This window comes from Triticum aestivum, chromosome 7B, assembly GCF_018294505.1.
Source record: "Triticum aestivum cultivar Chinese Spring chromosome 7B, IWGSC CS RefSeq v2.1, whole genome shotgun sequence".
Classification (NCBI taxonomy): domain Eukaryota; kingdom Viridiplantae; phylum Streptophyta; class Magnoliopsida; order Poales; family Poaceae; genus Triticum; species Triticum aestivum.
The window spans coordinates 622,236,332-622,261,754 of record NC_057813.1 but is presented as its reverse complement, the minus strand read 5'-3'; the positions used below and the strand labels follow the sequence as shown (position 1 = coordinate 622,261,754).

General features: G+C 49.2%; 3 protein-coding genes across 3 annotated transcripts; 2 read left to right on the top strand and 1 right to left on the bottom strand.

The window, feature by feature from the left end:
- Window positions 1–5,521: 5,521 nt before the first annotated feature.
- LOC123158285 (G-type lectin S-receptor-like serine/threonine-protein kinase At2g19130) lies at window positions 5,522–8,132 on the bottom strand. Its single transcript, XM_044576338.1, has one exon. It carries the CDS (start codon window positions 8,130–8,132, stop codon window positions 5,691–5,693), a length of 2,442 nt encoding a protein of 813 aa, XP_044432273.1. The 3' UTR covers window positions 5,522–5,690.
- A 4,255-nt stretch (window positions 8,133–12,387) lies between these two features.
- Window positions 12,388–17,561, top strand: LOC123161461 (ribosomal RNA small subunit methyltransferase nep-1-like). Its single transcript, XM_044579289.1, has 7 exons — window positions 12,388–12,792; window positions 15,110–15,202; window positions 15,722–15,866; window positions 15,962–16,072; window positions 16,161–16,243; window positions 16,333–16,390; window positions 17,274–17,561. Exons 1-7 carry the CDS (start codon window positions 12,529–12,531, stop codon window positions 17,351–17,353), a joined length of 834 nt encoding a protein of 277 aa, XP_044435224.1. The 5' UTR covers window positions 12,388–12,528; the 3' UTR covers window positions 17,354–17,561.
- Window positions 17,562–21,091: 3,530 nt separating this feature from the next.
- On the top strand, window positions 21,092–23,688 carry LOC123163143 (G-type lectin S-receptor-like serine/threonine-protein kinase At2g19130). The gene has a single exon (XM_044580903.1). It carries the CDS (start codon window positions 21,108–21,110, stop codon window positions 23,520–23,522), a length of 2,415 nt encoding a protein of 804 aa, XP_044436838.1. The 5' UTR covers window positions 21,092–21,107; the 3' UTR covers window positions 23,523–23,688.
- Window positions 23,689–25,423: the final 1,735 nt, after the last annotated feature.

The window sequence follows — 25,423 nt, the reverse complement described above, 5'->3', positions numbered from 1 at the left end:
TCTCAAGAAGATGGCAGATCTATTCAGGAGGTGGAAGAATGAGTTGAAAACAATGTATGTCGACCAAGACAAGACTCCAGAATTCACTGGCCGATTTGAGAAGATAAGAGATCACTGGCCCGCATTTGTGGCCAAAAAGACATCGGAGAGGAGTAAGAAGATGTCAGCGACTAACAAGATAAATGCTGCAAAGAACGAGCATCACCATCGCATGGGGTCAGGTGGCTAGCTCATAGCCCGGCCGTTGTGGGACAAGGCTGAGCAGGACCTGATTGCTAAAGGGGTCGAACCAGAGACATTGCACTGGCCAGACCGTTGTAGGACTTGGTTCTTTGGGGCTGGTGGAACATTGGACCCTGAAACAGGGAAGTGTTGCTGGATGGACGAGCAACGTTCAACACCCGTCATGAAGCTTCAGAAAGCACTCAACGAAGTGCGGGAAGGTAAGTTCGTTCCCGACAGAGAGAACTACGAGCTCACAAGGGCCCTCGGGAATCCTGAGCATCCTCGACGAACACGAGGCACGCCAGGCTCCGTTGCATGGAAGATTGGGTTTCCCAACGCAGGCAGTTACAAAACCCAAGAGAGGAGGAGGAGAGTGGAGCAGAGCAAACTGTAGGAGCTTAAGTGAAGGGTAAGAAAGCTAGAGGAACGAGATGTTGAGAACCAGCAGCTGCGAGATCCTGCCCAAGAAGCTACCCTAGAAGATACCCCCCATCTCAACGGAGAAGCAGCGTGGCTTCCACTGAGCTCGTTCAGTAGCCTGACTTGGCGGGTCCTAGCTACCCCATGGATTTTATCACGGATTCACACCAGTTCCACTTTATGACGCAATGGCTTCAACTCAAAGTCAAGGCGGCTGTCGGCTCTGTGTTCCCTCCTTCACCCGGAGCAACTTTTCACTGCAGTCCGATTCCACAAGGCTATGCTGTTGTGATGGTGGACGAAATATCAGAGAGATTCGAGGAGCTCCAGCTTGACCACCCTACAGGTGATGGGGAGACTCGGCTGGGTCTTGCTATGCATACTGAAGGAGCACATCAAGCTTCTGAACTTCACGGCTCCTGCTAGTCAGCTGGGCACTCCGCCTCCTCCGCCTCCTCCTCCTCCTCCAGCGAGTGATCACGGCACGCTGCCTCTTGCTCCGGCGCATCAGGGCGGCAGTACTCCGCCTCCTTCTCCGCCTGCTCTGGCGCGTGAGGGTAGCAATACTCCGTCTCCTTCTCCGCATGCTCCGGCGCGTCCGAGCAGCCCGCCTCCTCCTCCGCCGCCTCGTAAGCGACAGCGAAACATTGACGCCGCCGCTTCGGCTGCTCCGGCGCGTTGTAGCAGTCCGCCTCCGGCTGCTCTGCCTCTTCAGCAACGAAAGAAGATAGCTGCAGCCACTCCGGCTGCTCCGGTGTTTAGCAGTACATATAAGGAAGCGGAGCGGTCGGGAAGTAGTTGCATTGATCAAAGGCTAGCAGAACAAAGAAAAGGGAAAAAATTCCCCAGCTCAGCGAACAAGCGAAGCAATCGTGCCCCCCGCTCAATGTATCTAGCGATATCATCGCTAATCTTCCGGGGATGTTGCCCGGTACCAATCCTGGAGATTACATGACCGACGACGATGCAATTTTTTTTAAACAATGGAGGTGGACACATTAAGATTCGATCACGGAAGCCTCTCGTCAGACCTGGTACTTCCCTAAGAACGATGATACGAAGATTCCATGATTGGTACATGGACATCTGCAGGAAATCTGGGAAAAATACTTTGTCGCTGATAGTTAAAGAGGAGCATGACCTCGTTGCAATTGATCTGTTGTTAGTTCCATATGAGGAGTTCTTCCAGTTTTTCAATCAAAAGGCCCTCGATAAAACAATCATCACTTGCTACTGTCTATAAGTACTACTTCTCTGTAATTAGTTAAGTCTCTATATATTGCTCAGCTCTTTCATTGCATGTATATATAATTATCCTCACTATATTATGCAGATTGAATATAGCCGAATTGAAAAAAAAGACAAGTAGGTGATATTGGGTTCATTAACATAAATCTCATGGATGAATGGAGTGTTAAACATGATGCCAGACAAACCGAGGCCAACTTGCTCGCATGTTACTTTGAAATCAAAACAAAGCTACAATACTCTTTCCTTATGAATACAAGTGAGTGTTACTGTCTTGTGCATATTCAGTTTCCCTTATTACTCGAGGTTATAGTAATGTAATTGATGAGTTATGCATGCATGCGTAGCTTCTACTTTATTCTGCTAGAGATTAAGCTTGAGCAGGGACTAGTAACCGTCATAGACTCCAAACGAAAAAATCCGGAGGAGTATGCAACCATGACAAAAATGCTCGAGAAGTAAGTTCAATCGATCATTATCGCACCATATCGGCAACTTTGTTCATTTCCTGATATCAACTAATTGTTTTCTTTGTCTGGAAGGGTTTCAAAAAAGTTCACCGCACAAGCTCTGGGACTGCCGGCGCAACTGCGATTTGACCACTCAAAAGTAAGTACTAGCTAGTAGCTAGTTCCGCGCATCTCCCATTGATTCTAGCTAGTTTCATCAAGACCATTTAGCATGCTTGCTTATCAGTTTGATTGACCTCTATTTCTTGTAAAGTGGTTGTGGCAGGAACCCAGGAATGATTTATGTGGATACTACATTTGCGAGTTCATCCACCACACCACCTGTGAGCGGGGCTACTCTAAACAACAATATGAAGTGTGTAAGCAATAATATTCACAATTTTATTTTATTACCATCATTTGTGTCTTCATTCATATATATGTATTGACCCCCTTCTTGAAATTAGATGTGGCAGATGCGAGATGAACTCCTACCACAAGATCGCATACGAGCAATTCAAGAGGAATTGGCGGAATTCTTTCTTGACCATGTCATCGACAAACACGGAGAATACCATGTGGAAGTTGAGTTCAGATGTTAGGGGACGTAAAAGATCTTATATTGTGTATATATATATATATATATATATATATATATATATATATATATATATATATATATATATATATATATATATATATATATGTAGCCAGTAACGTCGGATAGATATACGAAAACTTGTTGTTCGACCAATCTATCGGAGAAGGAGAGGTCGATCACTTCTCTTTGTGTATATGTTCATGACGATCTTCTATACTTAACGGTTTCCTTCATTTGCTTACTAGCTAGCTAGCGTGTCGAGTCCTCTCTATATGTAGTGTCGACCAAGCACGGAGATAAGAGAGGACACTCCTCTCTATTAGCTAGCTAACACAATATATGAAACCCCTAAATTAACCCTACAAAACCCCCAAAACCCCCCACCACCACCCCCCCCTTTTAAAAAAACAAAAAAACCAGCCCCTGAACTGCTGACGCGTGGAAGCCTTTTGGTCCTGGTTGGTGGGACCAACCGGGACAAAAGGCCCCCCTGCCTGGGCAAGCCGCAGTGGCCACATGGAGCCCCATCTGTCCCGGTTCTTGAGGGAACCGGGACTAAAGGTATAGGGCTTTAGTTACGACCCTTATTCCCGGTTCGGGAACTGGGACAAATGGCCCTCACGAACCGGGACGAATGGCCCTTTTTCTACTAGTGATCGTTCACTTCTTGAAGGCGTCGTCGCGGCTCTCATTGCCCGTCATGTGACTCCAGGGGAAACTCTGATCCCTGGATCGGGCGATGGCGGCGCTCTGGTGTTGTACCCTTTCTGAAGGCGCCGCCTTGAAGCGCATGGTTCGCCATATATAGTTGCATCTCTTAGTGGTAGTAGTGCTAGGGGTGGTGTTGTTGCGCTCAGTGCCTATGTATCCTGTCCTGGGTATGTGCGTGTGTTATGGTGGCGTGTGTTTGTACTCGGTGCTTGATGATCGGTGCTTTATATATAAAGCGGGGTGAAAGCCTTTTTCGGAAATATAGTGCGTTACCTGCAAAATAAATAATATAGTGTGTTCCTTATGCTATATTTAACTACTTCCTCCTTTCCGAAAAAAACCCAGACCATCCAGAACTACTACCTCCGTCCTGGTTTATAAGTTCCCTTTGTATTTTGTGTCATATTTTGACTATAAATTTAACTAACAAAATGTCAATGCATGTCATAAAAAATATACCATACTTCTTACTTTAACATAGTTTCTAATTATATTATTTTGTATGATATGCATTAACATTTTGTTAGTTAAATTTAAGGTCTAAATTAGACACAGAATACAAAGGGGACTAATAAACCAGGACAGAGGTATTATTCATTGAGGGTATATTTTTATAGAAGAAACTTTAAGCAGCACAGGTCACTCCGTGACTCGAAGCCGGGTGGGCTAGATAGCTCCATGCTATCCTATAGCCAACAGGGTGACACCCGGTTCTCCCTCTGTCCCAAAATAAGTGTTATTGATTTATCAGTACAATTGTAATAAATCAGCAACACTTTTTTTTGATGAGGAGTACTATATTATTTTGAAATCCAAGGTTTTATGTACCACTGCTATATATTAAGAACAAATTGGTTATCTAAACTAGCAAAGTGACCCACTCAATGCTTGGGCTAGGATTTTATATAGTTTAAGAATAGGAATATATCAGTTGATTTGTCTAAAGAGAAAATGTATATTTGTTTCTCTATTGACATATAAAATATATATTGTGCATTAATCATTAATTTAACTGTATTTTTATGCATTTGTGTCCTGCCAATTATATTCGAATCATCTTTCTGGCATTTTTATCATATTGTTTTGTTATCCTTTTTTAAATTAAAAACCTAGATTTAATAGTTCCCTTTTTTGTGTAGGCGTATGTAAATTAGCTCGTCGCAAAAGAAGGTAAATTTCTAACTTTGTGCAAGATTGACATATTAAATTTGTTGTAGTGATGTTTTACGGTAAGCCATTTTTTAAATTTGTTATATAAATTGGAGTGTATCTATATAATATATACACTTTAAAATTGCCGTCTTTATTTTATGTATTATGAAACGACTCTTGATGACATATAAAATATGTAAATGTTTCTCCTATTTAAAACATAAGTTGGCCATGTTTTATAATAAATATAGAACAAAATATCATTAACTGATGAAAAATATGAAAGAGGGATCCATCTTAAGTCTCCAATCTAAATCATTTATGTTTACTTCTCTAGCGACCATATGCCTCCATTAGCATCGACACACCACTGCGACAATATTGCTTCAAGTCAATCCCAAATTTGATTACTCCATACGCAGCTAAAATGAAATTTGAACCGAGATATAATATGACAATTTGTAGAACACCCTCTATTTTCATTTACTTCGCATATTAGCTTTATATCAAGTCAAACTTTGTCAATTTTTATCAAGTTTATACAAAAAATTATTAACATCCGCAATACCAAATCAATAACAATTAGAATCATGATTCAATATATTTACATACCATATATATTTGTATTGTGAAAGTTTAAATTGTTTTCGATAAACTTGATCAAACAATGGTATAAAGTTTGACTTACGTCAAAACTAGTAGGCGGAGTAATAAAGACGGAGGAAGTACTAAAACAATTCTTCCTGTCACCTGTGGCGATACTCAAATTTGATCTGTATTCTTGAATGGCACGATAAATTCTTTGTGTTGCCATCTACGCCTCTTGTAAAATTGATTCACTCATGAGAAGATTCGCGCAGTCCCGGCGTGTGAATTGCGTGAGCTCATGAGACGATGTGCTGTAGCACTCGCGGCACCGGCGGCGCGTGGACATGGACGACGCCCTCCAGCGCCTGCACGACCTGGGCCATGGTCGGCCGCAACACCTCCTCGTCCTGGATGCACCAGCACGCCACCCTGCACGCCCGCTCCAGTTCCTCCGGCCTCACCTGGCCGTGCAGCCGCGGGTCAGCCACGACGCCCACCTCCCCTTCAACAATCTTTCCTGCGGCCCACACCGGGAAGAAGGTCCACGAATCACTACACCTACTCCCTGCCGCCTCCGTCATGTTGTACCCCTCGGAGCTTCGTCGTCCTGAGATGAGCTCAAATAGCACCATCCCGAAGCTGTACACGTCTGCCTTGGTGCTGATGGGCTGCCCGGAGATCCACTCCGGCGCCAGGTACCCGATGGTGCCCCGCATCGTCGTCAGCGCGCGGCTGAAGTCCCTCCCCACCAGCTTTGCCATCCCGAAATCGGCGATTTTTGGGGACATGTCCTCATCCAGCAGGATGTTCTCTGGCTTGATGTCACAGTGTATGATGCAATCGCGGCAGCCAAGGTGCAGGTAGGCTAGCCCTCTCGCCACACCGATCATTATGTAGTACCGGTCGCGCCAGCTTAGGCACGGACCGTCGTGGAAGAGGAGGCCGTCGAGGGAGCCTCTGGGCATGTACTCGTAGACGAGCATCTTCTCGTCGCCCGATGAGCAAAACCCGAGGAGCCGGACGAGGTTGACATGATGGATAAGCCCCAGGGTGCTCACCTCCGTCCGGAACTGCTTGTCGCCCTGCCGCCCGAGACTTTCCAGCTTCTTGACTGCCATCTGAACATGGGTCGAGTTGTCTCCCTTATGCTGCTTCAAGACGCCGCGGTACACCGACCCGAAGCCTCCGCCGCCGAGCCGGTCGGAAAAGTTCTTCGTGGCAGCACGCAGGTCGCCATAGCTGTACACGACCAAGGAGGATCCATTCACGTTTGCCATTTTAGTCAATCTCCTCCTCCGGGCAAGAACAATCCTCCAGGCTACTATGGCCGACGCACCCACTGCTGCAACACCGGCCAATACGATGCCAAGAACAAGCCATAACTTTCTCCCCATCTTCTTCCTGTCTACGCTGCTACGGAGGTCTTGCAATCCTCTTTCTGAAAGCCGAACATAAAGGTCTGCCCCGGGGCTGTCGGAGTCCACATAGAGTCGCTGAAGGTTGCGGAGCTCTCCGTGCCAGACGGTGCACTCCCCGGCAGAGAAGGCGTAGGCCTGGCAAGAGCAGCTCTTTAGACAAGTCGATTCACACTCTAGTTTGCTCTTGGCAGCGCCCACGGCAGGGGAGTCATCGGGGAGCTTCACGTCTGGCAGTGCCAGGAACCCATCCGTTGTCGATCCGTTCGGTGCGCACGTGAGCGGCCAGCTCCGGCGGCACCCACCGCTCCAATCGTTGAGCGTCCAATTCCGCTCCGACACTGGAGCGAACCCGGGCAGACACCCGCAAGGTAGCTTGCCGCTCTGATCGCAAAGGCCGAACGTGCCACAAAGCGCGTACACGTCGCACGACACCATGGGCGCGGTCCACAAGACTTGCCAGCTCTGGCTCGTGGGCATCCAGACGTACATCTTCAACTGGCCGGTGAGATCCAGCACGTGGCGCGCCATGGTTGCGTTGTCGTAGAGCACGTTGATCAAGCGCCGATACGCCGGTGTCTCGACGTAAGTCGTTTTGTAGATGAAGTTTTTCGGCGCTTCTGGCAGCCTCGCGAAGAAGCTCCCCGTCCAGACGCCGCTCCGCCAGTACACGTAGGAGCGGTTCCACATGAAGAAGATTTCGCTGGTGCCGTTGGGGTCCAGGGTGTCGCTGAACATCCCCGGCGCGGGGTCTTGGGCGTTCCGCCACGACGTCAGCGCCTGGTACTCGCCGGTGAGCTTGTTTTCCCCGACCCACGCCTCCGGCACCTGCGTGTCCGTCGGGTGGTCGAAGCTCTGCCACAGCACGTTGGAGGAGTTGCCACCGTCGACAAGGACCAGGTTGCCGTTGTCGTGGATCTCCGCCGTGTTGTTTGAGCCTGGCAATAAGGAAGAAGACATGTTTGAAGACCACACGACCATGGGCGTGGCGGAGGCACCGGTGGGACCGACGAGCTCGAGGTTGCCGTCGTCGGTGGACACACGGAGCTCGGCGGAGGCGAGGCCAGACAGAGGACTCGCGCGGTTGCCGACCCAGATGACAGTCTGGCCAGGGATGTTCTTGTACCAGATCCCGAGGTAGAACCTGTCGCCGGAGCTGCCAGCAGGGGTGAAAAGGCCGAGCTCGAACTTGCCCTGTGCGGAGACCAGCGTGTCGTTGCCCCGCAGCGGACGGCGCACCGAGACTGTCGCCGCTGCACCCACTGCTGTTGTGAAGCAAAAGGCAAGGGCTACGAAAGCGGCCATGACGATCAGCGACGACATGGTAGAGCCGTTACGTTTGCCGGCGAATTCTCAATGGAATTTGCAGGCAGGTAGGAGGAAGTATGATCTCTCTCGGCGACCCCGGCATACTGATAACCTATATGACTTCTACTTTTCCTGTATTCTAGAGTTACAGACTAGTAGTTTGATTGCATGGCTGGTGTGGCCTTGAACTGGTCCGCGGCTTGAGCGGCCACGGTGTGCTCCACGTACTACATCTACTGATTTGTGGAAAAAATTCGGTGGAGATGGGAAACGCCACTGATTTAGTTGAAAATAATTCGGTGGAGACAGTACGCAACGCAAGCATCCCTCCCTCCGTCCACGCCACATCCTGCTCCGTCGGCTCCGGCAGCTGGAAGACGTTTCGTTCTCACTGGCCAAACAAATATGTGTCTGAGGCATTTGCTATGACACAAGCTGTTTCTATGGCGGCGGACATGGGCGTGACTCGGGTGATCTTTGCGACTGATTCTCAGCTACTACAGGAAGCCCTGGATGTGCACAAGGCGGACTCGTCGGCATACTCAGCAGTTATTGAGGACACTAAGTATCAAATGAAGATGTGGTTTTCAAAATTGGGAGTACCTAGAACTCATCTAGATGTGATATAATATGGTCTCATTCACTTTGAAAACAAGAACAAATACAACCCACGTCAGCACACACGCATCTTATAGCATCATATCCAATGGCTATAAAAGATGAATGAGACCAAACTATATCTCATCTAGATGAGTTCTAGCAAAATTGTTCAAAATTTGTAATCTCTGTCTGTAGGTGCAATGCCAACTCTGTCGCTCACGAGCTGGCTACTTTGGGTCGCTCCTGTGAACCAAATAGACTTGTAGAATGGGAGTCGGATGTACCAGCCCATGTGACTGATTGTGTTCTGGGTGATTTACCACAACACCGTTAAGTTATAAAGCATTTGCTTTGCCCTAAAAAAACAAATATGTGTCTGATTTATCAGTTTTACAAATTTCATTATACTAGAACTTATTATGTGTTTTGGCGTGATGCTTGCTACTAAGTTGTAACTAGTATAGTGTGTTCATCATGGACATGGAGTACGTGAGTTCGGATATGGACATGGAGTATGTGAGTTCTGATGACCAATAAATTCGGGAGAAATAGTATTGAAGTCAAAAAAAAATGAATTTTGTTTTGCAAGAAACATTGATGTTTTTTCCACATGAAAATCACAATCGTGGATGTGAAATCAAATGCTCCAAAAATAGTGTTTTTTGGAGCATCGATTTTTTTTGCCCACACCAGCATAAATATGATTTCATTGCAAAATTTTGCACGTGTGTGGAAAAAACATCACTGTTTCTTGCAAAAAAATCAGTTTTTTTTAAAAAAATGCTTTTTTTCTTCTTCAGAATTTGTTGTTCACCCAAGCTTTGGTGAGCTCGAGCTCACAGTAACACTTTCGATTCATTGTGTACTACTCCCTCCGTCCTGAATTACTTAGTGCTAGATATATCCATTTGAGCCACAAGTAATTCGGGACGAATGGAGTATATACTAAGAAGGGTTTGGTCAGCCCTTTGAATATCTAGCATTTATACATAATCTTAGCGAAAAGTTGTTGCCCAGGTCGAGCTCCATGGAACCCCTAATCCAGCCACCCGTTTTCTGCATCGTGATTTGCATAGACACTTTTCGCTTCATTGTTTACCCCAAGTAAAATAACATATGAACTTCAAACTATGCAGAACAACAAAACATTCTAACTATAATGTTGGAAAAAGCTTTCAGATTTTTTCATGCATCATAAATACTAATTGTTCATAGAGGTGAAGAAAATGGCACCTCTCCTACGCCAATAGGGTTTTTTTGTGAAAAGGTTATATTTCGAGGGTGTTTCTAGAAAAAACAAGCCACACACGCCCTTCTCCTGGCCCAGTGGCTGACAGCAGGCCCCATGCGCCTAGTCAGCGCGGGTTCCGTATGCAAAAAATAAGATAAGCACTGTATTTGCACGTCAAAGAGAAGTTTTTGCACCATTTTGATGTATGCCACAACTTCTAGCATCAAAGTGACTCGTTTGCGCCCGCCAAGTATTAGCACCACTGGTGTAATTGACTCCTGCATGATGGCAGCAGGACTAGAATTAGTGTGCAACAGCCTGAGAGCATGTCTCTGGGTTGTCCACGTAGGAGAGAACATCATGGGGAGGCACATAGTAGACCAGCACAGGAGAGGATCGAGACGACGAGCGGGTGGCGAGCTTGCTCCGTGCATAATGGCAGGTGCAACCATCGGATGGGATGGCAGACCTGCATGGTCAATCTCGCGGTTGTGGAAGGTCACTGGCAGAGAGAGCCGAGGAGGCAAGGGGAAAGATCAAACGTGGAGTTGTGTTGGGGGCAGGCGAGATGGGGATGAGGGTCGGGTTGGTCGGCACGGCTGAGATTAATACGACATTTAAAATTGAACACGAATATCTTGGGACCATCAGGTAGGGAGGAGGAGTCCTCTTACTGGCGGCAAAAGCCCCTCCTAGGCCGGCCAACAAAACACGATGTTCGCTCGATGCCTCGATCGCAATGAAGCTTGGTTCACTCGATCAACCATTAGCCGGTCAAACATTAACAATTTGACCGTTGAGTTTTAGAAACATAGATATCATTTTTTTGTAAATTTGAAGACATTGCATGAATATGATGGAAGACACAAATTTGAAATAAAAGTTCACTCATTCAAAAAAATCACAAAATTTGAAAAAGTTCATGAATGTGAAAAAGTTCACGAGTTTGAAAAATATCCACGGATTTGAAAAGGGTTCATGGATTTGAGAAAAGTTTGCGAGTTTAAAAAAAGTTTGCGGATTTTTAAAAGGTCACATATTTTGAAAAAAAATTCATGAAATTCCGAAAAAAGGATGGGTGTTACGGAGGCAAGTCGCCAAAAAAATTCCTTAACTGACACCGTCAAAAACCTAAATTATTAATTGTCCCATAATATATATTTGTTTATAATAGGTGGCTTCTATTTTCTGTCAGATAGGATAGGATTCTGCGCGCTGGGCCCTACAGGTGTCCATATTTTGGTTGACCTAAGCGTATATACTATGTTATTCGGTCGTAATATTTTGATACCAATAATGCCACATCGACGGGCTTGTTACAACAAGTTTAAAGGACTCTTCCTATAGTTCTGTCCATCACCCTTGAATTTCAGCTGGTGAGGGCCCTTCATGCCAACTTGCCAAGTCAAACCCATCCCGTAGAATGTCCGTAATGATCCATCGATGTAGCCTTACTCTTGATACCTTCTTTCGCTCTTCCGTCAGAAATCCATAGTTCCACACAAGAACCTGTTATGCGGCAAAGTGGCAGTTGACTATAGTGATTGGTTGCGGGTGTAGGTAGGGTTAAATGGGACAGTTATAGTTGCACCCTCATACTAGTATACATGTACCCTCTATCCACACCGTCCATTTTTCATCAAAGTTTGTGGAAGGAAATTTTTTTTTGTTTCTCCCAAATAAAGGCACATCACACCTGAAACTAAACTACACATAAAATCAACGGCTTCTCACTCATCTAAGCTGAGGTAGTAGGCCTTAGCGGATTTGCGGAACGCGTTGGCGAGTGTGTTCTCCTCCTTGGCGGCGAGGAGACGTTCGGCAGTGCCTTCTTCTACGGCCAACACCACACGCTCCACGACGGTGAGCACCGCAGTGGCTTCCCATCACCGCTTGATGTGCAGGAACAGGTTGTCGTGGCCGCCCCGCCCGTTGCTGCAAAAGAGACGGCCACGGCCGCCTGCCAGCTTGGACCGCCACTGCATTGCGACCGCGGGCTGGCAGGAACTGCCGGCCTCCGCGTCATGCTAAGCGAGCTTGCGCGGCGGTGACCCACCATACCCGCGAGCAGCACCGACCATGGAGGAGGAGAAAAAACGGCGGAACGACGGCTGGATTTGTCGTCAAAGGCTGGGATGGCTAGTGGCGAAGTGGGTGATTTTTGCGGCAGGGGGATAGGGTTTGGTAACCCTAAATCCTGGCCAGGCCCGTATATATAGCTCTGGAAGGATGGTTATGTGGGCCGCCTGGAAAAAATTTATGGGCCAGGCTAAGTTTACCGGATCTATTCGGGCCGAAAAATAGAAAGATCCCGTAACAGATGAACTTTTTACGGGTTTTGTTATAGATGCTCCAAGAATAGCAGGAATCTTAACACAAATTGAATGGTCTACATAGAGTATACAAAAATCGAGGTCAAATCCCACGGTCATTGCAAATACATAGGCCCTTCCCGTCTGCCGAGGTGTCTAGAAGGCGCTTTTGGTTCCCCACAGTCCCTCGTAGCGAACAAGCGTTGCATCCCCGGAACCCTAAACCCCAACCCCCCGAGCCACCAGTGCGCGAAGCAAGACGAGATACATGGGGCGGCGGTACTCAGCGAAGGGAAAGAAGAAGAGGAAGCTCGAAGACGGCGCGACGTCCCGTGACGACGACGCAGCGGAGTTACCACCACCGGAGGACGACGAAGGGATGGTAGAGGAGGATGTGACGGAGGAGGACGAGACCGTGGAGGTCGTAGCGGAGGGGATTCCCGTCCTGCCCCGGCCGGTAGATGGGAGGAAGCGGCCCCGGGCGATCTTCGTGCTCGAGAGGGCCTGCCTGGAGGTCGGCAAAGTCGGCAAGGTATCCTGATTCCTCTGTTATTTCTGTTGGTTTCACAGCTCTGGCCCACGCGAATCCATCCTGACGGATGTACTTTTGCTTCCCCAATTAGAATTCTGATGATGTTAACTGTGATTTCTACTGTCTTGGAAGAAGTCATCTTAGGGCATCTCCAGCCGTTGGCCCCCCAGGAGGGGCAAAAAATCGCCCCCTGAGGGCGCATCGGCGCTAAACCGCGCAGTGGGGGCATGTTGCCCCCCAGTCGCGGCGCCCACGGTAGTCAAAGAAGTCCAATACGACTCAATTTTAACACAAACAGCGGCGAGTTCAAACTTAAACTTAAACATATATCGTCCAAACTTAAACATATTTTACAAAAAAGAAAGAAACTACCGCGGGCTACCCCCGCCGTCTCCCTCGCCGCCCGCCTCGTCGCACGCCCACGCGGTTCTACATGCCGAGGAGGCTGTAGAACCGCGTGTAGTCACCGCCGTCGCCGTCGTCGTCGTCGTCGTCGTCGTCGTCGTCGCCGCCCCCACCTACGCCTCCGCCGTCCCTGCTGCATCCCTCCCCCGGTTGGCGCGGCGGGTTGGACGGTCCGGGGGCGGCGTCGTCGTCGTCGTCGTCGCTGTCGAGGACCACGACGCCGTGCTCGTCCTCGCGCCCACGCTTGCGGGCGGCGATCTCCTCCAGGGCCCGGCGCTGCCGGACCGTCTCGTCGCGGAGGTAGTCCTCCCGCGCCCACCGCATGGCGTCCTCGTCGGAGAAGCCGCGCCGGGCTATCTCCTCGTACTCCGCGGGAGGCCCGGCTCCGGCTTGGGCTCGACGAGGACGAAGCGGCCGGTGGGTGGCGGGGCGTTGGCGCCGATGCGAACGCCGGAACTGCGGGTCTCCATGCGCCTCGGGGTCCAGGAGCTTCCCCGGCGGCGTGAGAAGGAAGGGGGATCGGGGTACTCGAGGCGCGGCGTGTTGCCGCCCTCGATGTACTCGAGGACAGCCTCCAACGTGCGCCCGGGCACGCCCCACCACCGACGCCGGCCGGCGGTGTTGAGCCTGCCGGAGGGCACGACGCCGTTGGTGGCCTCGAGCTGCTGGGCGTGACGGCGGCGGAAGTACGGTTCCCAGAGAGGGTTGTCGGGGACGTACCTTGGCCCCTCCCTCGCCGCACGCGGCAGGTTCGAGCGGATGCGTGCGATCTCCGCACGCCGTGCCGCACCGGTGGGTACCGGGGGCACCGGCACGCCGCCCGCGCTGATCCTCCACGCCCCCGGCACCCGCATGTCCGGCGGGACCGGGTACTCGGCCTCGTAAAGGAGGCGAGCCTCGTCTTCATGAAGATGGCGGCGGCTGAAGCCGTTCGCCGCCCCGCCGTCGCCTGGGAAACGCTCGGCCATGGGTGTGAACCGGAGACGGCGAAAGAGAGGAGAGGAGAGGGAGGAACGACGACGACGGGAGAGTGTGCGAGCCGACGAGTGCGTCGGGGCGCGGCATATATAGGCCGAGGCGCCGCCCACGCGCGTGCCACCGTGTGTACGCGTGGTGGGCGAGGGAGGGCGAGGGACGCGCGTCGTCCGGTCTTCACTGCGCCGCCCGTGAGGCATCAATGGCGCTGGCTGACCGGCACGGCAGCGCGCGACAGCTTTGGCATTGATTCACCGCGGGAAACGAGGCGATGCGGACGACGAAGAGCCGAGAAGAGAGCCGTGTCGCTGACGCGGCGGGCCCGCGGCTTTTTCACGCCAAAACAGTTCGCCCGGCGCCCCCGGGCGCCCCCCAGCGCGCCGGGTTCGGGCTGGGTCCGTCGGCGCTGTTTTCGGCCCAAGCCAGCGAAAATCGGGCTCCTGGGGACGCGACTGGGCCATTTTTTCGGCGCCGGCGCGGAAAAAACGCCTGGGGAGGCCTTCGGGGCGCGGCTGGAGATGCCCTTAGGAGTTCCACTAGAGTTGGAATCTTGAGTATCAGCAATAATCCTATTTTTTTAGTGTATCAATTTTACCGGAAAAAGTAAAGCAACAATACACAATCTGATTCCGTAGTTTTCAAAATTCGGGTGCTCCAAGGATAATTAAATTGACTGTATTTATTGTCCCGCAAAAAAAAGATTGTTTCATTCTTTAATCTTTGGTGCCTATCGTGTGTATGGGTAGGCTGGTCCTGAAACTCCTGATTAGTTGTTTATGTGGATGTAAAATTAGTGGCTGCTAGGATGTAAAGCGCAAGTGCTTTCTATACCAATTTGATAATTTATATAGTGGTCAGTTTTTCCTACCAACACTCTGATGATTAAATTGATCAATATGTTTTTCACCAAACAAATGTTCCTTCTAATTTTGTGTAGACTATGCAAATCTTGAACTCGGACGATCATGCGAATTATTTGAGGAAGCACAATCGGAATCCTGCTGATTATAGGCCTGATATCATTTACCAGGTATTGTAAATTCGTGTTTTTTTAATTTCTTTGGACTACTAAGGGCATATGGTTAGAAAGCTTTTCTGTTTATCTTCCATTTAGTAATCTGTGTTGTATACTCTTATTGTAAGGAAATCAGACTCAGAATTTTCTGTAGTGTACTGTCTCTCTCTCTCTTCTCTCTCCCCATAGATGATGCATATATGCGTTAGCAATTTTCTTCTCCTTTTGTGGTTGACCACTGTTTGGGCCTGCAAATTGAGGATCTCTATGAGAACCTGAGTTGGTTGTTAGGTTGCCTTGAAAAGTGCTCTTTATGTGATTGCAAAGTACTCCCTCGATCTGAAAACTAATATAAGACCTTTTAGATCACTACTTTAGTGATCTAAAAGCTCTTATATTAGTTTACAGAGGGAGTGCATTTGCATACTATGACAAAAGAAAAGTTCCATGGAGCCAGCCAATCATTTACCTCTTTCCTTCCTGATTTGTTTCTAAAAGTTAACTTCTTGAATTTTCTTCCAAATTGTTGTGCAGGCTCTATTGGCAATATTTGATAGCCCTCTAACTAAGGCTGGGAGGTTACAAGCTGTTTATGTAAGGACTGAAAAGGGGGTGTTATTTGAGGTCAAGCCGAATGTTCGCTTGCCACGCACGCCCAAAGGTTTTTGTGGGTTGATGTGTAAGTTACGAATAGCAGAAGAGTAAACACTGTGCACCTTTGTGTTTCTATCCTGAAATTGTGCTGAAGTGCAAGTAATTTATATGACATTGCAGCACAGTTATTGCAAAAGTTGAGCATTACTGCTGTTGGGAGGCGTGAGAAGCTGCTTAATCTTATTAAAAATCCTGTTACCCAGTATCTACCTGTTGGCTCACGGAAGATAGGTGAGAATTTCTACTGTATGATATTAGTAAAAGTAAAATATTTACCAGTTGGCTCACGGAAGCTGATTGATGTCTATTTGCTGCCTAGGCCTTTCATATAGCGCCGATAAGTCAGTTGAACTGAATGACTATGTTGCTGAATGCAGTGATGATGAAGCCCTTGTGTTTGTGGTGATTAAAAACTGTGCTATTTTGTAGCTTTGTCCCATCCTCTGTTACCGTCTGGTGCCTAAATCCATCTCCTCTGTACAATGTTCCAGGTTGGTGCCATGGCTCATGGAAAGATTGACAATGAATACACAGATGAGTACATACGGAGTAAGTTACCATATATGATCTTTTGGTGTGAAAAGTGTATTGTGTCCTGAGAACTACCTAATATTCCCTCCATACAACCGTATCTAGATAAATCTAAGACAAGAATTTTGGGACGGAGGGAGTACATTTTAGGGTTTTTTCTGTATTTCCTCTTCTCATTGAGAGGTGCTTCGGTGCACCTCCCTTCAAAACATTGAAAAGGGTATCATTATCCATCCGCATAAGTCAGAAAGTTAATCTCCTAAATCTCGATTAAAAAGTAATTAACCAGGCTTAATTCCGGTGAAAATTTATGGTCTAATTGAGTACGTAGAGCCCAAACAGAACCCCAATTAGTTCGCTGTTCCAAAAAGAACAGCTCTGCTGGTCGTGCGCTCTGCCCCTCTGCGGCTTGCACGCGAGCCTCCATAGGAAGGATCTTCGTCTCCTGCCGTAGGTGAGGCCGCATCTTGAGTGATGGGGGGCTGCCAGGGTACATGACCGCGTGGAGCGGCATTCAGGAGATGCCCTCGCCCCAATCACACCAACAAATTCCAGTGGCAGCAGCAGCAGAAATTAGGGATTAGAAACAGAAACCGTAAACAAGAAGAGACGGCAACCGAACAAATCGAGGTCCTGGGTGGGTCCTCACGAGGGAAATCTAAGCTTATAACTTGGAAATTCCATCCCTCTCCTGGATGCTTTTAAGTAGTTCACAAGTATAAGCTTAGATTTTGCAGTTTCTTTGGATGGACAAGTAGGTAATTATATTATGTCTCAAGGTGTACTACACTTTCTCATTTTCTTGAGTATTGTCTTCAAATTATATTTATTGTATTTATGATGCATATATTTTCTGTTCATGGTTTTCTTTGAACCGTAGTGACATCTGACCTCGTTGCAGTTTCCAGCCACCCACTCAGTGCTGCCAGCTGTTTAGCTAGAATATGCACCGCTCTGGAGCAGAAGTGGAACATCCAGTGAGGAAATTTTGGAAACAAACCTTATATAACTTAATGAGCTAAGTGGAACATCCATTGAAGGAATATATGCACCGCTATGGTTAACTGATAGTGTAGGTGAGTTATCCTTGCCTGCCGCAGATTCTTTTGGTGGAGAGACTTGAAGCTCTGTCTGTAAAACTATTAACATGGAATGTTTGAAGCGCTTATGTATCTATACATGATGATCACGTTGCTTATGATTATTTGCATTGAGTTGAGCAGGTTGGAGTGAAAAGGTTCTGTTATTTGTTTGAAGCACCCTAACAAGGACATGATATACATTGTAAAATCTTGTGAAGCTGTTCTGTTACATCGCAAAATCTTTGTTTCTCAGTTACAGTTTCTTGTCATGCTGGCAGCCACCCAGGATGGGCGGTGGTAGGAGGATGTACCCTTCGACCTTCGTATATGTTACTAAGGCCCATTTGCTTGCTTGTTGGGGCTGTGCAAATTAATTCGATTGTAGCTCACTTTCTAAAATTGGAAGTGTCAGTAGTTTTAGAGTAATGTAAACTTCAGAATATTATTGCATCTTCTTAATACAAGGATGTCATTACAAATCTGGAATCACTCTGGCAATATACACATTATTATAGCAGGCAAACATCAGAATAAAAATTGATTTGATTCCAAAGTACTATTAGGAGTAATGAGAACTTTAGCATTATATGGTTCTTCTTAATCTTAACATAAGGAAGGTGTTATAAATCAGAAATCACTCCAGCTCAGAATTGAGTGCTCCATTCCGTCAGCATTCTTCAGATATGTGCTTCCCTTCTGAATTTCTGCTAGTTTAGTGTCTCAAAACCCAACAAAATGGGAAAGCTTCTACCTTGGCTGCACATGCATGCCTCTATATTTCGTAATTTCATCATCAGCATCAGTGATTTTGCTGCTACTAGAAATGTATTTTTGTACTTAATATTCTAAGTGAACATAGACGGCGGCACACAGTATGTTCAGTGTAGGTTCACGGGCATTTGGAATGCGCTGAGAGGCTTGACACGCCGGAGATCGACGCCGCCGCTTGGGCCGGAATCCCTTTGGTCCACGAGTGGTGGACAAGGACGGTCCTTGCTCAATGGACACCTTTTAGTCTTGGGTGGTATGGAAAGAGAGATATGCGAAGGTGTTCCGGAAGAAATCCACAATGCCTACCAGGGTGCTAGAGGGCATCAACCACAGGAATTGGTATTTGACCGGGGCTAAACACTTGGGAAGTTGGGATCCTTGATGCCACGAGAGTAATCTTTTGTTTTCGCATTTGTTGAGGAGTAATGACCCTCATTGACACCTTGTTTAAACTCCTTTATTAATGAGATGAGGCAAAGATTTTGCATCCATTTAAGAAATAAAATAAAGGATGCCTCTCTTGCTCACAAAATGTATGCATGATTTGTAACATTTGAAGGAAATGCAGAAACTTTTGTGCAACTTTATTATGTTTCAATGCATTGTTCTTCCAATTGGAATTGCGTTTACACCAGAAAAATAGTGCTTTTGTACGAAAAAAAGAACTGTTGTAAATGAATAATACCTTTATGGTGTCCATTGGGATTGTACGACGTTGGGCAAATGACCTAGGAGGACAAGGGAAAACAAGGCAGGCTGTATCTTTCTACTCAGCACTCCTATGCCACATTTCTAGATTCACACATATGTTTGTCCCAATGCCTCCCATTTCAAGCGAATGCTCAGTTCACTTCGCCAAAAAAGATGGCATCGAGCTAAGATCGGCAGGATAGGCAGCTGAGGTGTTTGTGTACTCTGAATTCATCAGGTTCAGATAGTGCAGGACACTACAGATAAGAACATGAAGGGTCGCAGTATCTGCAGCACAAATTCCACATGCTTTGTGTTTAAATACATGTAAATTTGTTATCCTTTTTCGTATAAAGGAACGTGAATGGTGGAGTGGTTTAGCAGGCTTGGTACCAACGAATCTGTCCTCGGTGGTTTTACTCGGATCTGGTCGTAGTTCGTCTACATTGGTGTATCTTCAGGTTGTATCCCTCAGATCTATGCTACTCTTTAACGGCGGCGGTTGCTATTCTGGTGCTTTGGTCCTATGGGGCCTTCTCGACTTTCTACTAAAATAAATTTTGCCCAGCTTCGGCGAGGGACGGTGATGACGGCGGCGCTCCTTCGGCTCGCTTCAGTGCTTGTAGTAGACGTTACATGGTCTATGAATTTGGATGTAGTTATATTTTTTTGACCGGAACGGCAGGAGCTCTGCCTTTTCATTATATTAGAGGGAAAGGTTGTACAAGACTGCCGGAGCAGCAGCCGGAAAGGATTACATCAAGGAAGAAAAAGGGGAAAAATGCTGAAGCCAAAGGCATCCAGTCATGCCATTCTCAGCTACTACTCCCCTGCCTCCTTAAGGTGGCCTAACGCATCTCTTGCAAGTAGCAGCACAGTAGACGTAGAGCAGGACGAGGCCTTGAAAATTCTGTTGTTTCTCTCAATCCAAAGGTGCCAAGCAATATACACTGCCGTAGTACAATCATCGGTAGCATTGCCTCTCTTCTTGAGGCTTCTCACTTTACTCCACCAGTCTAGGATGGAAGTCGCACCCAAGGCTGCCTGAACAGCCGCAAGGTAGGAGCCACTAAATCTGAGCCAAACCTCTTTCGCAAAAGGGCAATCAAGGATCAGGTGCTTGGCAGATTCTAAGGTTTGGTCACAAAATGAGCAAGCATCGTTGTGACCCCAATTACGGTGTTCGTTATACAATCAGCATGTTTTATTCACTCTTCTTATAGGTCTTATGGATGGACTTTTGAAACGACTACCCACTAGACGATAGCAGTCTATTTCAATGACTTGCGGTCAGCTGAGCCACCCGCCTCTATTCAGTATTTGACATTGGTCTTAAGATCTTGTCAAAAAATACTTTTGGAATATAAGAGAGACCATTCGCCATAAAAAAACTACTCTTTCACGTCTTCCTTCTTGTCTCAGTGCAACCTTTTCACACCCTGCTTACAAACTTTTCCTTCTATGGATGAATAAACTAACCATGTATGGAGTCTCTGCTCTCGAGCTTAAATGCATCCTTATGAATAGTAAAATAAAAATAAAAGTATAAAAAAAACATTTCAAATTGTTTCTGCAACAAATATTGTTCAACGTTTTACATATGTGCTGATTTCTGTGAAGAAAAAACATTCCCAAGTCTCTGAGCAAATAAAACAAAATCAATGCTAAAAGAAACCTATTTTGAAAAGTACTTTGGAGAGCTGATTTTGATATTTTCACCCAAAGCTCCATGAAATGTGATGTCATCACGGAAATTTTGCATGCAGTTTACGAAAAGTGAGCAGTGTTTGTTGTTAAAAAATCAGATATTTTATTTATTTCACTGTTTTTTTATTGTTGGGGCGAATTCAATTTCACTTTTTATGTGGGAGCATTTGAGCTCAAGATTAGAACGCCATTTTTGTCCATCGGTGATTCCAGATTTTCTGCTGCTTTGTACGTCACCATGGTGGAGTCTCATGCCACGGACTAATTCAACGCGACAGCAGCCATTCATCGAAACCTTGTCCTTTTTTGATAGAGGGGATGCACGAGCAGTACAATTTGACCGGAAAAATATGCCGCGATCATCACGCATATGTCGCTCGCGAGACGATTTTTCTCGCGACCCACCTCCGCCATTCACTTGCCTCTAAATTCGACTGCACCCCCACTCATAATTCACCAGCAAACGGAAGCGCTCTACCATCACCATGTCACTGATCACAGCCACTTTCATGGCCCTTGCCTTGTGCTTCGCCCCTGCACCTGCAGTGGGTGCAGCCGCGACGGTCTCGGCGCGGCGTCCGCTGCGGGGCAATGACACGCTGGTCTCCGCACAGGGCAAGTTCGAGCTCGGCCTCTTCAGCCCTGCTGGCAGCTCCGGCGACAGGTTCTACCTCGGGATCTGGTACATGAACATCCCCGTTCAGACCGTCGCCTGGGTCGGCAACCGCGTGACTCCCCTGTCCAGCGTCGCCACCGCCGAGCTCCGGGTGTCCGCTGACGACGGCAACCTCGAGCTGGTTGGTCTCACCGCCGCCTCGTCCTCGCCCGTCGTCGTGTGGTCTTCAAACCTGTCGTCTTCGTCTCTGTCATCGTCGCCGGGCTCGAACACCGCGGAGATCCGCGACGACGGCAACCTTGTCCTTGTCGACGGAGGCAATTCCTCCAACGTGCTGTGGCAGAGCTTCGACCACCCGACGGACACGCACATGTCGGGAGCGTGGCTGGGCGAGAACAAGCTCACCGGCGAGTACCAAGCGTTGACGTCGTGGCGGAACGCCCAGGACCCTGCGCCGGGGATGTTCACCGACACGGTGAACTCCAACGGCACCAGCGAGTTCGTCTTCATGTGGAACCGGTCCAGTACGTATTATCGGACCGGCGTTTGGACGGGGAGCTTCTTCAAGAACATACCGGAGACGGCGAGGGGGAACGTCCTGTTCAACCAGACGTACATCGAGACGCCGGCGTACCGGCGCCTCACCAATATCCTCTATAACAACGAGACCATCACGCGCTTGGTGCTTGATCTCACCGGACAGGCGAGGCAGTACGTCTGGGTCGAGAGCTGGCAACTGTTCTGGACAGCGCCCATCGTGCAGTGCGATGTGTACGCGCTCTGTGGTGCATTCGGCGTTTGCGACCAGAGGAGCGAGCTGCCTTGCCGGTGCCCGCCCGGGTTTGCTCCGGCGTCGGAGGCGGACTGGAAGCTCAGCGACTGGAGCGATGGCTGCCGTCGGAGCTCGCCGCTCACGTGCTCACGCAACGGGTCGACCACCGACGGGTTCCTAGAGCTGCCGGACGTGAAGCTCCCCGATGACTCGCTCGCCGTGGGCGCGGCCCAGAGCAAAGCAGAGTGTGAGTCTGCTTGTCAGAAGAGCTGCTCTTGCCAGGCCTACGCTTTCTCCAACGGGGGTTGCGCTGTATGGCACGGAGACCTCCGCAACGTTCAGCAGCTCTACGCGGACTCCGGCGTCTCCGGGTCAGACCTGTATCTCCGGCTCTCGGCAACAGGATTGCGAGACCTCCACAGCGTAGACCGGAAGAAAGGGGAGAATCATTGGCTTGTTCTTGGCATGACAATGGTCGGTGTTCTGGCATTGGGAGCATCGTTAATACTGGCCTGGAGGATTCTTGGTGCCCGGAGGAGGCGACTGGCCAGCATGGCCAACGAGAACTCTTTGACGGTGTACAGCTACGGCGACCTCCGTGCCGCCACCAAGAACTTTTCGGAGCGACTCGGCGGCGGCGGCTTCGGCTCGGTGTACCGCGGTGTCCTCAAGCAGCAAGTCCAAGTTGCAGTGAAGAAGCTGGAAACTCTTGGGCGGCAGGGCGACAAGCAATTCCGGACTGAGGTGAGCACGCTGGGGCTCATCCAGCACGTGAATCTCGTCCGGCTCCTCGGCTTCTGCTCGTTGGGCGACGAGAAAATGCTCGTGTACGAATACATGCCCCGGGGCTCCCTCGACCGCTACCTCTTCGGCGGTGGCGCGAGCCTGAGCTGGCGGGAACGGTACAGCATCATGATCGGCGTGGCGAGAGGGCTAGCCTACCTGCACCATGGCTGTCGCGAGTGCATCGTACACTGCGACATCAAGCCGGAGAACATCCTGCTGGACGAGGACATGTCGCCGAGGATCGCCGACTTCGGGATGGCGAAGCTGGTAGGGAGGGACTTCAGCCGCGCGCTGACGACGATGCGGGGCACCATCGGGTACCTCGCGCCGGAGTGGATCTCCGGGCAGCCCATCAGCGCCATGGTGGACGTGTATAGCTTTGGGATGGTGCTCTTCGAGCTCATCTCGGGACGGCGCAACTCCGAGGAGTACAGCGAGGTGGAGGCGACAGGGACCATGGAGCGTGGGTCGTCGACCTTCTTCCCAGTGTGGGCCGCGGGGAAGGTCGTGGAAGGGGAAGTGAGCGTCGTGGCTGACCGGCGGCTGTACGGCGACGTGAGGCTGGAGGAGTTGGAGCGGGCGTGCAGGGTGGCGTGTTGGTGCATCCAGGGCGAGGAGGTGCAGCGCCCGACCATGGCGCAGGTCGTGCAGGTGCTGGAGGGCGCCGTCCAGGTGCACGCGTCGCCGGTGCCGCGGGCGCTGCAGCACCTCGTCACGCTCACGTAATACACATGCCACGCGCGCGAATTTTCTTACTAACCAATCGATTTCAGAACATGACAAGTATAGGAATGAGTGTACACATCTCGAAGTGCCGACCAAAATTGCAGCTTCTCCGTCGCATCGACTATTTTCCAAGTAGCTAGTCGCTTGTTTTCTCCTATTCACAATGACTGTCGTAACAACAATATCTGGACGGCGCCCTCCAGCACCTGCACGACGACGACGGAGAGGAGGAGCTTGCTCCACGGTCGCCGCCGGCTGCCTCCCAGTATTCCCTGTGCTCTGTTGACGCCAATGTTGCTCATGCGGGGCCGTGGGCATCTCTGGTCGTTGCAGATGGCCAGGGTTCAAGCCAGGATCATGACAACGGCGATTCTGCAAAGGGGACCTGGCGCCACCGAAGACGGCAACGTCAGTTGTCGAAGGCTCATGCTATGGTGCGGTCGGTGCGTCGACTGTTTGCTGCTATCCTTGCGATCAGGCGGAAGCTGTGGTCGCACAACCCGGGGATGGTCCCTGGATTTACGTCGGACGAAGGCGTTGTCCCCATTGTCATGTGCCTTGCAGCAAGTCTTCCACGTCCCCGCCCTTTCATGATGCGAGGTCTGTGCAAGCCGACACATTCAAGAGGAGAACCCGTGGTCGTTGTTTCCGTTGCTTGGCTCCGGACCACCAGGTTGCGTCCTGCCGCGACCCGTTTCGATGCCTCACTTGTCTTCGCTCGGGACACCGTGAGAGGGACTGTTCTCTGCGTCACTCCTCCGTCGAAGCTGTTCGCCACTGTGTGCGTGACCCCCCAGCTCCGCCTCGCCCTTCCTCAGATGGGCGCTCTTGGGCTTCGGTTGTTGCTCCCGCAGTGTGTGTGTGCAAGCTCCTGAGTCTGCAAGGATTGTTGAAGCTCCAAACGAAGGTTATGTTGATCGGGGTGTTGCGACATCTAATGATGCTATGCTTGTCTCATTTCGTGCGGAGCTGCAAAGCTTGGTTGAGTTTGCGCTCCACCTGCTGCGCAAGCTGGAGGACTCTTTGTGCCTGTGGTTGGCACGTGTGTCCGACCTCTTGGAGCAGGCGGAGGTGTCTGATGGTGAGCGTGGGTTGAGCCCAGCCTCCTTGCAGGGACCTTGCTCCTTAGGCATTGCCGTTCATGGTTTGACGCTTCCAAAAGATGGGAGCAAAGGTATTGATGACATTGGCGACAAGGTTGGTGTCGTGGAGTCTGCAGGGCAGCATGCGTCGGTCAAGTCTATGGCCTTGTTTGACAAGGTGGCCACCGAGCTTAGCCTTCCTACTTCTGCCTCCAATGAGGCGTGGGGCGTTGCAAAGGGATGCGCATTGGCATTTGAGGGCCAAAACACTTCACACATCTTCATCGAGCTGGTCAAAAGCCTTTCTGTCGTGCCTGCGATCACCCAAGGGTTGATTCACCTTGTCAATGCAGCAAAGATCAAGAATGTCAACCAAATGGCAGGCGTCGCCTCGGGCGTGGGGACCGCATGTCATGATGTTAGCCATTAGTATGTGCCTTCCTCTCTTGTGCTTATTATTCTGGGAGTAGTCCGCATGTTGTTTCGTGGGATGGCTTTTGTAGCGCGCCATCTGCGGGGTCCTTGTTGGTTTGTCGGGTCTGTGTGTGGGTTTGACCCTTGATGTACCGGTTTTCGCACGGTTTTCCTGTAATTAATCGGGCAACTATCTTCTTCTCTATTAATGAAAAAGGCAAAGCTTTTGCCTCTGTTTAAAAAAACAATATCTGAACATTTCCCTTTTCGGTATCAATTTAGCTATAAGTAAGTTACCAAAATTTCAAATTTGGGTTGGTCAATTTTGATTGGGCACGAAGAAGGCGGTGCGGCAGAGCACCGAGGCCGTCGAAAGCACTGCCGGGGGGGTCGGCAAAGTCTCAG

Excerpts from the sequence above, each read along its gene's own strand:
- LOC123158285 (XM_044576338.1), bottom strand. The coding sequence starts at position 8,132 with ATGTCGTCGCTGATCGTCATGGCCGCTTTCGTAGCCCTTGCCTTTTGC.
- LOC123161461 (XM_044579289.1), top strand. The coding sequence starts at position 12,529 with ATGGGGCGGCGGTACTCAGCGAAGGGAAAGAAGAAGAGGAAGCTCGAA. Across the intron at positions 15,203-15,721 it reads GGCCTGATATCATTTACCAG|GCTCTATTGGCAATATTTGA; the intron begins GTATTGTAAATT and ends ATTGTTGTGCAG. Across the intron at positions 16,244-16,332 it reads ATGAAGCCCTTGTGTTTGTG|GTTGGTGCCATGGCTCATGG; the intron begins GTGATTAAAAAC and ends ACAATGTTCCAG.
- LOC123163143 (XM_044580903.1), top strand. The coding sequence starts at position 21,108 with ATGTCACTGATCACAGCCACTTTCATGGCCCTTGCCTTGTGCTTCGCC.